Here is a 17,782-nt window from a genome sequence, read left to right on the forward strand (position 1 = left end):
GACAAAACAAAATCGGACAAGCCACCGGTGTCAAAGAAAAAACAATTTACAACGTATAACTCAGACTGGTCGAAAAGAGAAAACTTTTCTGAATGGGTAAGGCCCACCCAAGGAGACCCGTTTTCCGCCACCTGTGTTTTGTGTCCAGCCAAAATTTCAGTTAAATATGAAGGAAAAACAGCGCTGGAAATCATGCAATAACAAAGAAGCACCAGAGTTTTGTATTAAACAAACGCAAAAAATCTAGTCATTTTAACTTTTATGACAAAAAAAGGTTCACCAGAGGAAGACAGGATAGCAATAGCGGAGCTTAGCAGTGTATACCACGGAGTGCTTCACGACCACAGCTACTTATCTTGTGATTGTGGCAACAAAGTAAGTGCGAAAAAGAGGTGAGAAATGTCAGTGTCAGTGAGTGCAACTGCGTCAGGGAGTGCATCTGCATCATGGCAAATATAGGTAAGAGAGGCAATAGGGAGTCCTACTACTGTTAACATAGTGTATTTGCAAATATGGTTTAATCCCCAGTGCCCAGGTTCAATGCCAGACGAAACTGTGACCAGGAACCGACAGTCGTGGAAGAAAATGATCCACGACTGTTCCACGCAGGATACAGGGGTCTGTCCTGTCACTTAGAAGTGTCCCCTGCTGGGCAGATGAGTTCCCACAGTTTGCCTATGTAAAGCTATGCATGTTATCTTGCTCTGATTGATGAAGTGATATTGTACAGATATTTTGGAGGTTGATTGATTTGAAATTCTGGTTATGTACATGGACATGTTTAAATATAGTAACTCGTATCAAGTTATTTCTTGCCATTGTTAAACTCTCAGCCAACAGGCAACAAAAATAATTAGTATCACAGAATCAGTTTGATGTACAGTGAAGTAACTGTATTGTGTTACACACCACAAAAATACTGTAATTGTTTATTTGAGGGACCATGTTTACTTTTATTAAGGTCATTCATTTTTAACAGTTTTGGATCTAGGCAGTATGTTTAGAAATTTGCAAAATCATGGTTTTGACTGGTCTCATTGCAAATTTACAAGCATGTCATTTAGATGGAAAAGTAGGCATTTTTAGCTCTTACATCATTCAAGCTCATTGTAATACAAGTTTGAAAATAATTTAAACTTAGACTTGGTAGATGGCCCTTACAAAGTTGAACAATAATTATTTGGTTCATCAAAAAAAACCTTGCTGCCCTTCAGTGGTTTGAATGTTTCAGTGTGATTTTTTTTTTGGAGAACGCACATTATTGAAAAGAATTTTTAAAAAGTCAGAGTTTTGAGATAGAAATAGCATGTGGTCAAAGAACCTTGCTGCCGGATCCAGGTAAATTCTCTTGAACATGCTTATCATTGTTAAGGTCAGTATTTATTCATTGCATCTTCATAATTAACTCAACATCTCTACTGTGCAGCCTAAAGCAACACCATCAGCTTTCCAGCCTTCTCCTGCAAGCACAACGACCACCTCAACCTCGCCCAGTACTACAGCCCATTCAGCCACTACTGCTCCTACAATACCAACTGTCTCTGACAGCCCTCTCAATAATGCCGGTCAGGAAGACAAAGGCTCCGAAGAGAAGCTCCCCACAACAGCACCCCCTCCTGCTTCTCCTGTCAGGTACTGCATTGTGTCTTGGACTGATCTCTTCACCTTTTTCTTTGTTCCTATTGATGTCACAGTTGAGGCCTAGTCATGTCTAAAACATTAACTGTAATAACTATAACTATATAATTTGAATTTCTTCACATCACAGCATGTTTAATCCTTGACTCTTAACTACTCTATGATATTTTCTGGCTTCTATGGGGATTTATTAAAAAGTTAATCTTGATTATAAGGCAACATCTTCTTCAAAGAAGATAACTTCTGTAATCAGTAGGGAAAAATAAATGTTTTCTTATTCATCACAGAAAGTGTCTGCAGTCCTGAAGAGCACATGTATAATCCATTGGTTTGAAATCAGTATGTCACCTAAAACATTTACATTTTTAGCAAATCCTAAAATATATTTTTCACAGTAATTGTAAAAATAAGTGCTATTACAGTTGTTAAAATAGTCAAGTTGGTAAGATGTGGCCACTGATAGATTCTCATATCTACATCTCCTCCTGTTGCCGTTGGTACCTCTGTGTAAAATGTGTTTTCAATGGTTTGCTCAGGCCACCCTTCATTGCTTCTTACTCAAGATGTCCTGGTGAGGCAATCATTAGGCTTAATTTAAGAATCCTGAATCAGTGTGAAAAGGTAGAAAAAAAAACTGTCTGTTGAATGTGTACAGTATTCACCGCTGCTTCTTTGGCCAATGGCACCACACTTCCTTACTTAGCATTAGCATCAACCAGGGGATGCTCCCCTCCGTGCTTGGTGGGCTAATGTCACCATTTTGAAACAGATGCAGGTGGGGAGAACTTAGCAGAAGTGAGACATGGGAATGATTCGGGACTGTAGAGAAGCTGGCTGACATTCTTCCATAAATGAGCAGAAAAGAACAAAGGTTTTTTTTTTTTTTTTTTTTTTAAAAAAGCTATTTATTTTAAAATCAAACAATCACAAAGACGAAGAAACCAGCCTACATAAACCAACAGCAAGGACAAAATGAGCCTCTCCCCTGCTCTCCAGCCGCATTGTGGATCATCTGATCGGCAGCTTTCTAGATGAGATCTATGGGTTTGATTGTAATGGGAGGGAAACCAGTAAGGAGGGAATTGCAGTGGTCCTGGTAGAACAGGACCAGGGCCTCTACCCGAAACAGGGTGAATAGGTTGTGAGTAAAGGAAGGCTTCTGTCGATGTTGTACAGTGCCTTCAGAAAGTATTCACCCCCCAGTGATTATTTCTCTTTTTGCTGTGTTGCAACATCAGATTCATCATTGTAAGTTTTGGTGGATTGCAGTTTTCAGGTCATGCCACAGATTTTCAATTGGCTTTAAGTTTGGGCTTTGACTCGGCCATTCCAGAACACAAACCTTAATTTTTTTCAAGCCATTCCTTTGTAGTTTTTGCCCTGTGCTTAGGGTCATTGTCTTGTTGGAACATAAATCTTCACCCTCAAGTCAGATCTCTGGCTGACTGGAACAGGTTCTCCTCAAGAACTTGCTTGTATTTGGCTCTATCCATGTTACTCTTGATAGCAACAAGTTTTCCAGTTCCTCCTGCTCAAAAGCAACCCTAGAGAATGATACTACTATCACTATGCTTGATGGAAGGGATGTTATCTGGGTGTTGGGCTGTATTAGGTTTGTGCCAAACATAGCGCTTTGCCTTTAGACCAAAGAGCTCAACTTTAGTCTCATCAACCACAAAATCTTCTTCCAAAAGCTCTCAGGTTTTGTCACATGGCTTCTGGAAAACTCCAGACATGCCTTTATGTTGGCCTTTCTCAGAAGTCGCTTTCTTCTGGCCACTCTCCCATAGAGGCTGGATTTGTGAAGAGCTGATGATATTGTTGTTGTCTGCACAAGTTCTCCCATTTCAGCCAGTGAGCTCTGTAAATCCTTCAGCGTTGACAATTGCCCTTCTTGCCTGGGTGCTCAATTTGGAAGGACGGCCTGATCTTGGTAGCATCTGGGTTGTGCTATATTTTTCCCACTTTGTTATAATGGATTTCGCATTGCTTCTAGGAAGGTTCAAAGCTTTGCTGATCTTTTTATAATCTTTTAATCCATCTTTTTTCCTCCTAACGACTTCATTGTGAAGGTTCACGGGCAGTTCCTTGGCCTTCATGACAGCAGGACTGATCTAATCTGCTGTTTCAGTTGTGAGACCTCCCAAAATCAGTGATACTTATTGTGCGGGCATATAATAGGGATATAGGGACACAGGTGGATTTGAAACGAACAGGTATACATTGTTTTACCATATTTAGTTTGAGCTGTCAAGAAAATGAAACGCTTCTCCTAATTTAGTTTGTTTAAAGAAAGGGTGTGAATACTTATCAGTTAGCAGTCTTCAGATTTTTGTGGTCATGATGAAAAATTTAAAATTGTCAACTAGCTAGATAATATCCATGCACTTACTGCGATAGTCCCAGCTAATTGTTTATTACAAAATAGCATAACTAGCAAAAGGGAATGGTGTGTAGGTCAATCTAACTTATCAGAAAGTTGGCTGATAGATGATAGATGATTGAAATCTCCTGTTCTTTACTGGCTAGCTTAAAAGTAGCCTGACATGTGACACACAACTTTTCAAAAACTGGGACATTCTGGAAGTAGGGGAATACCCTAATAATTGTTTTTATACAGTAACATTTTATGTCCTGTTTGAAATTCTGTAAATGTTCTAAATTCTTTGTTGATGTCAGTTCAGGAGAATTTAATTGAAAAGCAAAAATGTTAACTAGTTTAATGCTGGTGCAAATGTGTTGTGGCTTGTTGCTTTAAAGGGACAAAGGGAAAGATCCGCCTTGAAGAGACCACAATTGAACCTAAAAGCTACAAACGCAAAGCAACCGACATGGTGCTTTTTAATTAAATGGATTTGAAATGGTAAGATCTACAGACAAAAATGTGAAGTTGACAAGGATTTTTGTTCACTTGATGAAAAGGATGAGAACTTTGAGTGGGTCATCAGAGCAGGGTGTCTTTGAAGTGTCTGCACATCAAGAATGATACACAGTGCAGAGGCACTATCAGAGATGAATTGGCTACTCGGATGACAGTTCAGTTGGCAGCAAGACTATCAGTTACACACTTAATAGGTTAAGAAGTTACAGTTTCACACATGGGGTTGATAAGGTCTTATGAATGCCACAGTTTTTTTGTAGATGGTAAGAATTGCTACTTTTGAGAGGTCAATTTCAGTTCAGGTCTGTTCAGACAGCTTCTGAAGTATGGTTTGTTGAAGAGAGTGAATGATGGTCATGATGTACAAGTACATTGGACACCGCAAGGCAGGGCACATGCAAAGAAATGTTAGAGTTAGTCTTTTTATACTTCACAGGACTCACCATGATGGTCTATTTACAGTTCATGAACAAAGAGGCTGATGAACGTAATCATACTCCTTTCACAAGACCAGTGCTGTTATGCAAATGTATGGACCATGGTTAGCAGAAATTCCTGAAATCATGAAATTGATCTGTCCCGAGGAGCCAGGTTCCATTATCTTTCAACCAGTTTAACACAGAAGAACGTGTAAGAAGATTGAGCAAATCATATGATCATTATAAATCATGGTTCAAGGAGAACAGAAGGAGATAATATTTTATTGTCAGGTTTTCTTGAAACGGTGAGAGATAATTTGAGAGAGTGGTGAGAAGAGTTTGTCAGTCTCCTTTAGTGCTTTCAGATATGCCTGAACAATTGACAGTAATGGTTTAATGATGAGCTAATAAACTGTTTTTTTGTTTTGACCTATTTTTCAGTTCATCAGACCTCTCAAATACAAACATTTTCGAAGAGGCTACATCTTCACTTGGTAAATGTTTAGAATGTAATAGAATTTAAGTGTTGATAGCCAGGAAGTACACTATATGGACAAAAGTATTTGGCCACATCTGGTAATTATTGAATTCAGGTGTTTCAATCAGACCCGTTGCCACAGGTGTATAAAATCAAGCACCTAGCCATGCAGTCTCCATTTGCAAACATTTGTGATACAAAATGGGTCGTTCTGAAGAGCTCAGTGACTTCAAGCGTGGTACTGTGATAGGATGCCACCTTTGCAATAAGACCGTTCGTGAAATTTCATCCCTGCTGGATATTCCACGGTCAACTGTAAGTGATATTATTAGAAAGTGGAAACATTTAGGAACAACAGCAACCCACAAAGCGGAAGACCACGTAAAATCACAGAGCGGGGTCAACGACTGCTAAGGCATATGGTGCCTAAAACTCGCCAACGCTCTGCTGATTCCATAGCTGAAGAGTTCCGACCTTCCACTAGCACTAATGTAAGCTCAAAAACTGTGCGGCAGGAGCTTCATGGAATGGGTTTCCATGGCCGAGCAGCTGCACACACGCCTCACATCACCAAGTCCAATGCCAAGCATCAGATGGAGTGGTGTAAAGCACACCAACACTGGACTGTGGAGCAGTGGAAACGTGTTCTGTGGAGTGACGAATCACGCTTCTCTGTTTGGCAGTCAGATGGGCGAGTGGTTTTGGCGGATGCCGGGAGAACGTTACCTGCCTGACTGCATTGTGCAAACTGTGAAGTTTGGTGGAGGAGGGATAATGGTATGGGGCTGTTTTTCAGAGTTTGGGCTAGGCCCTTATCTCCAGTGAAGGGCAATCTTAATGCTTCAGCATACCAAGACATTTTGGACAATGCTATGCTTCCAACTTTGTGGCATCAGTTTGGGGAAGGCCCTTTTCTATTCCAACATGACTGTGCCCCAGTGCACAAAGAAAGGACTATAAAGACATGGTTTGATGAGTTCGGTGTGGAAGAACTTGACTGGCCCGCACAGAGCCCTGACTTCAACCCCATCGAGCACCTTTGGGATGACCTGGAACAGAGATTGCGAGCCAGGCCTTCTCGTCCAAAATCAGTGCCTGACCTCATAAATGCTCTACAGAATGAATGGGCACAAATTCCCACAGAAACACTCCAAAATCTTGTGGAAAGCCTTCCAAGAAGAGTGGAAGCTGTTATAGCTGCAAAAGGGGGAGCAACTCCATATTAAAGTATATGTATTTGAATACAATGTCATTACAGTCCCTGTTGGTGTAATGGTCAGGCATCTGAATACTTTTGTCCATATGTCCATATAGTGTACGTATTTGATTATACGATCAGTTTAATTTACTTTAGCTTTAAATGGCAATATGTTTTTTTTTTACTACAATTTGTTGTTATAAAATTGAAATATTGTTGTCCTTATTTCAGAGTTTTTATAATAGTTTGTCCTTGTGCACAACTACTCATGTCTGCTCTCTTGACTGAGGTTCAGTTCAGGGAGCAATGTGGTTGAGACCTGTCTGATTCCCCTGTTCTTCAGTGACAGGCCAGTCATACGAGAACATGGTGACAGAGATCATGTTAATGGGCTATGAAAGAGAACAAGTGGTTGCAGCACTGAGGGCCAGCTTCAACAACCCAGACAGAGCTGTGGAATACCTGTTGATGGTGAGTAGAGGCTTCTCCCACCTTGCCCCTGTGCAGGACCATACTTCAATAGCCAAATTCATAATTAACATTTTGCTGTTCTTTAGCATAAATAGGTTCTTTAGAAACCTATAATAATTGCTTTGTATAGTAGTATAGTAATAATTAGTAATAATTTATTTGTATAGCGCTTTTTACAACACAAGTTGTAAAAAGCAGCTTTACATTGTTCCCAGGCCTGAGACCCCCTGAGAGCAAGCCTAAGGCAACAGTGGCAAGGAAAAACTCCCCAATTAAAAGGAAGAGACCTTGAGCAGAACCCGGCTCAGAGGGGGAGCCCATCTGCTTCTGGCTGGCACTGGGCAGATAAAGTACATTGCATAACTTGTCTCTAACTCTAAGACATTTACGATTGACAGACAAAAGTAGTTGACAGCACAGTGATTATAAGAATGTCTCCTAGGATGTCCGGTTCTTGGAATGCAGTTGGCTTTGATGGGCAGGGCAGCGAGGTAGCAGGACTGGAAAACGGAATGAGACGCTTAGGCTACAGCTCTGGACAGGAGCCCGGAGCAGGGATAGGAAGCAAACAGAAAACAGTGATTAGTGGATGGTAAGAATGGCAGGGATGTAGAACAGAGAGGCAGGAGAGGAGGGGCAGAGAAAAAGGTGTGCAACAAGGAAAAACCCCGGCAGGTTAACATTATGGCAGCCTACCTAGGGGACGGGAGGCAAGGGATCTCAGTGGGTAAGCTGTTCCACAGGAGAGGGGCTTGATAGGAAAAGGCTCTACCGCCTATAGTAGTTTTGCCCACTCTTGGAATGATGAGAAGCCCGGCATTTTGGGAACGAAGGGCTCTCTGCGTAGGATATGGGTAAAGAAGGTCCTTAAGATAGGGAGGGGCAAGCCCATTTAAAGCCTTAAATGTGAGTAAGAGTATTTAATAGATAGCCAATGGAGAGAAGCCAGAACTGGGGTAATGTGTTCAAAGCGTTTAGTTTTAGTTAAGATTTGAGTAGGTGTTTTAATGAGACGTTTGCACATCCGTTTGCACAAGAGGGCATTACAGTAGTCTAATCTGGATGTTACAAAGGCGTGGATTAATTTTTCAGCGTCGTTAATTGATACGATTTTCCTGATTTTGGCTATATTTCTCAAATGGAAGAAGGCTGTCCGAGAGGTGTTAGTTATGTGAGTTTCAAAAGAGAGCTCAGGATCAATAACAACACCAAGGTCTTTGATGGCTGCACTCGGGGCAAGGGAGACACCATCAAGGTCCAGTGTAAAATGAGTGAATTTGCTCCTGATTGAATTTTGGCCTATGACCAATATTTCGGTTTTGTCCGGGTTAAGGAGGAGAAAGTTTCGGGCCATCCAATTCTTTACATCTGTTAGGCAGGCGTCCATGTTTGAGATATTCAGAGGGACATCGGGTTTGACTGATATGTATAACTGAGTGTCATCCGCGTAACAGTGGAAATTAATGTCATGTTTACAGATGATATCGCCAAGAGGCAACATGTATAACGAGAAGAGCAGAGGCCCAAGCACAGATCCTTGAGGTATACCATATCTTAGTCTGGAACGAGCGGAAGATTCCTTGTTAATGGAGACATACTGATATCGTTCTGATAGATAAGACCTAAACTAGGATAGAGCCTGTCCGCTTATGCCAACCAGGTTTTCGAGGCAGTCGAGGAGGATACGATGATTGATGGTATCAAAGGCTGCACCTAGGTCTAGTAGCACAAGAAGAGAGATACAGCCATTGTCACAAGAGAGTAGAAGGTTGTTGAGCACTTTCAGGAGAGTTTCCGTACTGTGGTGAGGTCAACCCGGACTGAAAAACTTCCAAAATGTTGTTAGAGTGTAAAATTGCACAGAGTTGCTTTGATACTGCTTTTTCCAGAATTTTTGAGAGGAATGGAAGGTTCGAGATGGGCCTATAGTTTGACAGGTCATTGGGATCAAGATTAGGCTTTTTCAGAATAGGCTTGATAACTGCTACTTTGAAGGGCTGAGGTATGTGTCCAGACGTAAGGGAGGCATTGATAAGATTTAATAGCAGTGTGCCGATTGCAGGCAGTAGCTGTTTTAGGAAGCCAGGTGGTATGGGGTCAAGTTGGCTGGTAGAGTTATTAGATGAATTGATAAAAGAAGAAAAGTCGCTAAATTCAATGGGTATAAAAGAGTCAAAGCGTGAGGCGGGCCTAATAGACATACCTACATAATCTGGGATGGGACTGGCCAGGCAGGAGGCAGAAGTCGATGAGAATTTTTGTATTGTGTCTCTTATCTTTATGATTTCACTATCAAAGAAGTTCATGAAGTCATTACTACTATAAATGGCTGGTATGGTAGGGTTAACTGATGCAGAACTCTTGGTTAATCTGGCGATAGTGCTAAACAGGTACCTAGGATTGTCCTTATTTCTCTCAATAAGAGTCGAGAAATATTTGGATCTGGTAGCTGTGAGGGCATGCTTGTAGGTTAGGAGACTTTCCTTCCACACCAGGAGAAAAACCTGTAATTTGGTAGAGCGCCATTTTCTTTCGAGTTTTCGCGTATCTCAGGATCAATCGTGACACCAAGGTCTTTGATGGTTGCACTTGAGGACAGTGAGACACCATCAAGATTTAATGTAATATTGGTGAGTTTGCTCCTGATAGACTTTGGGCCGATAACCAATATTTCTGTTTTGTCCAAATTTAGGAGGAGGAAATTATGGGCCATCCATGTCTTTATGTCTTTGAGGCAGGCTTCCATGATTGATATTTCCAGGGAAACACCAGGTTTAGCCGATATGTATAACTGGGTATCATCTGCATAGCAGTGGAAATTAATACCATGTTTACGAATGATATTTCCAGGAGGGACCATGTATAACGAAAAGAGCAAAGGTCCAAGCACGGATCCTTGTGGTATTCCATGTCTTACTCTGGAGAGTTTGGAGGACTTATTGTTGATGAAGATGAAGTGATGTCTCTCTGAAAGATAAGACCTGAACAATGATAGAGCCTGTCCACTTATGCCAATAAGGTTCTCAGGTTGGTCTAATAGAATAAGATGACCAATAGTATCGAAGGCTGCACTTAGGTCTAGGAGCACAAGTAGGGAGATACAGCCATTGTCAGAGGAGAGAAGTAGGTCATTGATTACTTTTAGGAGAACAGTTTCCGTGCTGTGATGTCCACACTGAAAGACTTCCAGAATATTATTGGACTGTAAGAAGGAGCAAAGTTGCTTTGTTACAACTTTTTCTAAGATTTTCGAAAGGAATGGGAGATTTGAGATGGGCCTGTAGTTCGACAGGTCATTCAGGTCTAGGGCGGGCTTCTTCAAAATGGGCTTGATGACTGCTAGCTTGAAGGACTGAGGTACATGTCCGAACGTAAGGGAGGCATTTATAAGATTTAATAGCGGAGTGCTGATTTCAGGTAACAGTTGTTTTAAGAATCTCGTTGGAATGGGGTCTAGTAGGCAGGTAGCATTTTTAGACAAATTAATTAAGGAGGAGAAGTCACTAAATTCAATGGATGTGAAAGAGTCTAGGCATGTGGCTAGCCTATTGGACATCTCTACATTATCTGAGTTTGGACAGACCAGGCTGGAGGCAGAATTAGAGGAGATTTTAAAAAAATTTTGTCATGTATCTTTATGATTTTGCTGTCAAAAAAATTAAAGTAGTCATCGTTACTATGAATTGCTGGAATGCAGGGGTTGGCTGATGCAGGGCTCTTAACTAGTCTGGAGATGGAGCTGAACAAATACCTGGGATTGTCCTTGTTTTTCTCTATTAGGGCAGAAAAATACACCGATCTGGCAGCTGTGAGCACATGCTTGTAGCTTAGAAGACTTTCTTTCCAGGCCAGGAGAAAGACCTGTAATTTGGTGGAGCGCCATTTCCTTTTAAGTTTCCGAGCAGTTTGTTTACTAGCACGGGTCTGGTCATTATACCAGGGTGCTAGTTTTTTGTCTGGGACTTTCCTCTTTTTAAGGGGTACAACGGCATCTAGGGTATTACGCAGTGTGGACTCAATATTTTCGGTGAGTTGATTTATTCTAGCCGAGCTAGGGTTCAAGCATAAATTTAAATATTCTTCGTTGTTCAGACTGTATGATGCAGGGAGCTCATCGATAAAGGCTTTGGTAGTAGCAGAAGAGATGGTGCGCCTGAGGGAAAATATGGACTCTGAGTTAATGTAACAAGCAAAAGGAAGGTTGAAAGTCACCAAGTAATGGTTGGACAGTACGGGATTGTGTGGCATGGTTACTACATTGCTAATTTCAGTGCCATAAGTGAGGGCCAGATCCAGCATATGGTTGCAGCATGTGTGGGTTTATCCACAAACTGAGAGAATGCAATGTTAACTAGTTTAATGTTAGTGCAAATGTGTTGTGGCTAGGTGCTTTAAAGGGGCAAAGGGAAAGATCCACCTTCATTGTTTCCTAAAAGGGACAGAAATATTTATGCCATTTGGAGAGGAAAATCTGGTGGAACCTGTGTTGTGATTCAGGGATCCCTGTAGAGCTGTCTTATTCATTCTGTCAACACTTTTTGTTAACTCTGTGTGCTTTCATAATAGGATACAATTTCTTGCTCCAGAATTTCTGTTGGATGCTGTTGACCTGTTATTTTCTTTCAAAATAACCACTAATTTAAAATGAGATCATCCCTCATACTGAAGTATAGGAGGTCAAGTAAATTTCTCTTAAGATGTTCAGTTTTCAATTCCAGTTTGCAGATCTGTTGATCTCTGTGTTGGTGGTTTGGATTCTCCCTGTGGTGATGCTGGATAATCTGTACGTTTGATTCTGTGGATCCATCTTCAGAGATGGCAGTTGGACTCAGGATGTCAGAACTGAGCCCTAAAATACACTCCAGTACTTTGAAGAAGATGGCATAGCTTAATTAGTTGCTTTGAGGTTTGTATTTACAGTCTGTTTAGTTATGTTGTGACAATAACCAGTTCTTCATCTGTTCTCCTGCTGCTTGCTCAAACTCAGAAGTGTATCATGGAGTGAGTAGGGACACGCTACTCAACCAAGCATTCACCATGTAACCCTATCCAAATATGATTAGATTTTTAATAATTGAATAAAACAAATTGTTTTGTACAGGTTCTCTCCTGCTTGCTGTTTATGTGGTCCTGTGCATTGTACGGCAGTTGCATCTTTTAAACAGAGGGATCACAATGATTTAAGGCATTTCCACTGAAAATATGCCCACTAAAATTAGGTCATATACTATGTCATACATGATTCATTAAAAAGGTGCATCACAGACACTAGTAATCAGATTCAGTTTGATTCAGATTGAAAGTTTGTACACAAAACATGTTTTTACATAGCAATAAAAGGCTTTTTGGAGGCAAAAAGGCTTTTCATCTGCAAGGCAACCTTAGTTTCAGAGCTGACCATGCAATGGATTGCATCTGGGCCAATCCGAGTAGAGAAATTTATGTTGAATAATATACATGACATGGCTAAGCCTCTTCAAAAGCAGTAGTTTTGATAGGCATCTTAAACAGCAGTGTTAGACTGGGTTGCATGATATTCAATGTTTGTTGAAGATGGAAACATTTATTGCCCATTCTGTGGCAAAAAAATTTCAAAAGATTGAGGATTGAAAAATGCGCAGGCATTATACAGTGGTCCTTCCACTAGTCTTAAAGTAGTTGCTGTTATATTAACTGTTTTTGTTTTCATAAGGTGTAACTTTTGATCTTTTATCAGATTTTTTATTTCGATTAAGGCTGTAACATTCATTAAGTCTGGCATTGAATGTCTCCACCTCCTCTGATGGTATGCCACTCTGTCTCTTTGGGTATTCCAGCTGAGAGTGAGACTCACGCAGTGGCTGAGTCACTGTTGACCCCCGCAGGCGGAGTTGCGGCCCGAACTACCGGGTCGTCGTCCTCACCCTATAGTGTTGCTCCAACACAATCTTCACCTGCCACAGGGGGTGAGTTACACTCAAAGGTATACACCTCTATTTCCCAGCTTCACTTAAAAGCAAGATGTGTGATTTACATTTTATATATTTGATTACATACACAACATAAATTTGGCCGGGGCTCATTTTTTGAATAAGTAACAATAAAATTTGCTCTTTTTTTTTTTCTCGAAATTAACCCATTCAGTGCCAAGGGCAACAGAAGTTGACAAAAACATGTGTATGGTGAAAGCTTCATTTCTGTCAAAAAAATGCTGTTACTACGTCAAGAAATAAAAAACATGATTTGTATGGCTGTACCTTGTATAATTTATATGTATGCAAATGATTTACAATATTATGACGCTGCTAGCATCTTTTGATGAGAGAGAGAAAATGGTGAGCAGTAATATTGACAGTGGTGAATTGTTTTTAATTGGGATAGTGAGGAGGAATTTTATGGTTTTGATGAAAAGTTGAAGGGTGTTGTGGAGTGAATGAGGATGTGGTTGTGAGTGAGGATGCAGAGGAAGAGAGACAGAGAAGGTGAATTCTTTCCTGTGTGATGTCCTGGAATTGTTGCAAAATTGATAAGCTTGTGCCTTCATTTTAGTGAAAATGATCTGCAAGTAGAGAGAGGTGATTAAAGACACTATAAGGTTACAATCAGTGAGTTGATGGTGTCCTATTGGCAGTTTTTTCTGGCAGTGTTACTGTCAGGTGTCCCAGGTCTGAAAACTTTCGTGCTCATAGATTACACTTATCTCTGGGACGAGTCAAATTACACTTATCTCTGGAACATGTACACAGTGGGGGGTCTTATCAGTTTGACAGGAGTGAGGGGATAGGGCATGGAGATACAGACAGATACAGATAGTGACAGTTCTCACCACCAAGCATGACAGCTTCGTGATGACTTAGAGAGTGTGTTGTAAGGGTCCTGCTGGCTGAGGTACTATGAACAGATACTAAGCCCCACTGTGTGGAAAACTGAAGTCATTACATAGGACAGGGCCAATCAACTGTGCTTGTACTACGACTGTATCCATCACAGTATGAAATGGCATCATTGCTTTTATCACCAAGTGAAAGAGGTAGCACTGATGAACACTTTCATCCTGTGCCATGAGAGTGGGCACCCACTACAAGCTGCAGAGTTCCATCATACGCTGGTGGCACTGGTGCTGCAGAGAGGGAGGACCATGGACGCATCACCAATGTCAGTGTGGGACATGGCTGCACTGCGCACATGTCTGGTGGGACAACACCTCCTTGAGGTGAAAGTCAAAGACAAACTGTAAAGTCTGCTCATCCAGGAAGAGGATGACTGAGGATGACTGATGATGACAGCACTGGTAGGAATCAAACGTCCCTCTTCTGCAAGATCTGTCCTGACAAGCCTGCCCTGTGTCCCACTACCTACTTTGAGCGGTACCACACCATGATGGTCTACAAGTACTAACCGGTGAGTCTTGTATATTTATGATGATAATGATGGTGCTGCTGATTAGTAAGTAATTGGTAATGGTTATTGATGGCAATTTTAGCATTGTAAAAATCTTTATAGTAACAATGCTATTTTTTTGCTGATAATGTTTTGTGACAATATTTGAACTTTGTGTCTATGTCTGTTTTATGCAGCATGCCAGCCATCCCTAATCTGACCAGGCCACTACACTGCAAGAGACTTCATAGGAAAGGAACAGTGAGGAGTGCAACATGTGGCACACATGTCTCCAATAGATGTTCAGTTCCCTTGAGATTTTGGCTTTTGAGATTTTACAATACCTTTCTTGATTCTCTCTTTACTAAACCCCAGTATTTACAGTCCATATTCTGTTGTTCTTGAGATGCTACTGCTTTGATATTTGTGGATTATCTTTTTACCTAATGGGGATGTATTGTTGAAATACTGTATTGTTCATTTTTATAAATCTATACAAATGACCAGAGGTCATATTTATTGTTCATTTTTCATACATTTATGCAAATAACAAGAGGTTATATTTATTGTACAAATGACTGTACACTGCCTACCCTTATGAAACTTGTTGGACTCAGACTGGTACTTGATTGTTTATATGTGGAATGGCACTTCAGCAGATTTAACAACCTACCATCCCAGTTCTCCATTTTCTTTCTCGATGTAGAGATACCTTGTAAAAGTTGTTTTCCTCTATTTTATTTGTCAATGTTTGTCACAGCCAGAATCATCCAAGTGTAAATGTTTCACTTTTGCAAGAGGTCATTACAATGGGGCAGAACATTTTCAATGTCAGATGGCACCATTGCAACCATATTCTTGTCCAGTTTAACTGAAAGCACTGACAATAAATGTTTTATGTTACAATTAATAACCTTATTTGACTTTGTGTTTAATTGATCACAAGGGGCATGGTTTTGTCAACTGTTTAATGCTGTCATTTTGTGGTTGTAATAAGTGGCATATGCCTTTTGTAGGTGTTGTTACATGCGTTTACCAAATCACTCTGCTAAAAGTTAGATATAATGTTTATTATGTTTTCATATTCACAAAGTTGACTTTTAACATTTAGAATTTTAGCAGCCGTATTAGCTTGGCGCTGTTAGGGATCAGTGTTCTGGAACTCACTGGCAGATAGTGAGTTAGATAGTGATTAAGTAGCTGACTTAGCAGTTCAGTGACCTGAATTTTGATGAAAATTTGTTTCTTAATGTTTGGTTGTTTTGGTTGATATTAACAATGACCTTAGTCACCAAATGTGAATATTGTGGTTCTATCATGGTTAGTAATGGATAACAGGTGTAATCCTCATTGGGTCGTAATTTGGAAACTAGGATGGAGAATTTCTCATATCTTTTTGAAGTCCTTCTCAAACCTACAGATAAATAAAACTAGATTGAGTGGGTAAAATGTTTTACAGCAAATAAATGAAGTGGACTTGTACATGAATCAAAGTAAGAATACAAGGTTCTGAATGGTGCAAAGCAGACAGTAGAGCGAGAGAAAAGGGTTTGGTTTTGACTTTGGTTCTTCCTGTTTGTGCTGCAGCCAACCCACTGGAATTCCTGAGAAACCAGCCCCAGTTCCAGCAGATGAAACAAATCATCCAGCAGAACCCCTCTTTGCTACCGGCCTTACTACAGCAAATTGTGAGGGAGAACCCACAGTTGCTGCAGGTAGTAAGAACCACTGATCCCTTTCAGTGTCAACTTTGATATCAACTGAGTGCTACACATATCAGCCTGTACAAATTTCATACATTTTGCACATAATTCAGTTTGACACATTAGCTTGTATTGGCAGGTGTACAGATTCCAACTGATTTTCAAGTCAGTTATTTGTTTTATTTTGCTTTGTTACACCCCAGCAAATCAGCAGCCACCAAGAGCAGATGCTTAATGAGCCATCTCAGGAGGTGGGAGGCCAGAGTGGAGGGGAGGGAGTAACAGAGGCTGGAGGTGGACACATGAACTATATTCAGGTCACTCCCCAGGAGAAGGAAGCCATCGAGAGGGTAGGCACTCCAGGCCATTAGTTAACAAAGACCAGAGAAACAATATCAGGATGACGTTTTGGTGTGTGTCGATTGGTTTCTATGAAGCACGCTGCTGCTTTTTATTGTATATGAAATTTTATTTTCGTTAATTCTCTCTCTCTCTTGAGCCACATGTGAAATGGAAAGTCAATGTAGTTAATGAAATTATAGTAGCAATGGAGAAATGGCATTACAATTTTCATATTTAGTCATCTGAAAGTGTCTTCTATCTCAGAGTGAAATGGCAACAAAACTGTGGAGCAGAATGTAACCCCTGTCTCTTGTTTCAGCTAAAAGCACTAGGATTCCTGGAAGGACTTGTTATACAAGCGTACTTTGCTTGTGAGAAGAACGAGAACTTGGCAGCCAACTTCCTTTTACAACAGAATTTTGATGATGATTGAAGGAAGTCAAATAAATTTGTTCAATGATCATTGTTTGGAAATGATCATATTGGAAGTGTGTGGGCCTTTACTTTCCTTAGATTTTACTGCGGTGTATTTTCATGGTAACACTGGATTCACATCTGTATGCAAAGAATGAACTTTCTGAAAACTTTCAATGGGTTATTCAGTAAAATGCTTTAATTCATACAATGACTTTGTGCACCTTGTTTATTTTTTATTTTTCATATACATAGACAAAAAAGAATATTTTCATTTTTATAAAAAAATGAATATGCTTTTATTATTTTCAAAGATCAATGTCTCCCAAATTTTCAAGTGGGTGGGGGGGGGGGGGGGCAACTTTGAGTGTTGCAATATTTTCCAACTCATTATTCCAGTTTATATTTTTTCTTTTTGTTGCCTAAACACTAAGGGCCCATTACTGTGTAAGCTATTTTAAAGTACAGTAAGTTTTTGAAAGCATTTTTGTAATTTGCTTTTATTAATTTACAGGAGTTGACGAAATGCACAGTGCAAGCTGTTAATTCACTGCGTTCAGCCTGGAAAATTGAGTACATTCTATTGTTACAAAATTTGTAAATGCTTTAGTACTGTAGGATTAGCGTTGACTGTTCCAATTAGTATGATATACTCTTATTTTATACATTAAAATCTTTATTTATTGTAAATATGTTTTTTTGAATGAGACCTGGCACAGCAGACAAGGATTTCTAGTGTTCACTACATGTTTGGAATTCAAACAGATTTGAATGTATGATTCAAATCCCTACAACCTATGTCTTACGTTTATGTCTCTTACAAATGTGCCATTACATTACATAATAGAACATAAGTATATCCATTCAGTTCAAAGGAGC

The 17,782-nt window shown here is 40.1% G+C and overlaps 1 protein-coding gene across 1 annotated transcript; it reads left to right on the top strand.

Moving 5' to 3' along the window:
• Positions 1-540: 540 nt before the first annotated feature.
• On the top strand, positions 541-16,922 carry LOC118776498 (UV excision repair protein RAD23 homolog B-like). Its single transcript, XM_036526858.1, has 8 exons — positions 541-618; positions 1,571-1,632; positions 5,380-5,432; positions 6,958-7,089; positions 12,902-13,030; positions 16,032-16,159; positions 16,351-16,497; positions 16,809-16,922. Exons 1-8 carry the CDS (start codon positions 541-543, stop codon positions 16,920-16,922), a joined length of 843 nt encoding a protein of 280 aa, XP_036382751.1.
• Positions 16,923-17,782: the final 860 nt, after the last annotated feature.

The sequence above is a fragment of the Megalops cyprinoides genome, chromosome 4 (assembly GCF_013368585.1).
Source record: "Megalops cyprinoides isolate fMegCyp1 chromosome 4, fMegCyp1.pri, whole genome shotgun sequence".
NCBI lineage: Eukaryota > Metazoa > Chordata > Actinopteri > Elopiformes > Megalopidae > Megalops > Megalops cyprinoides.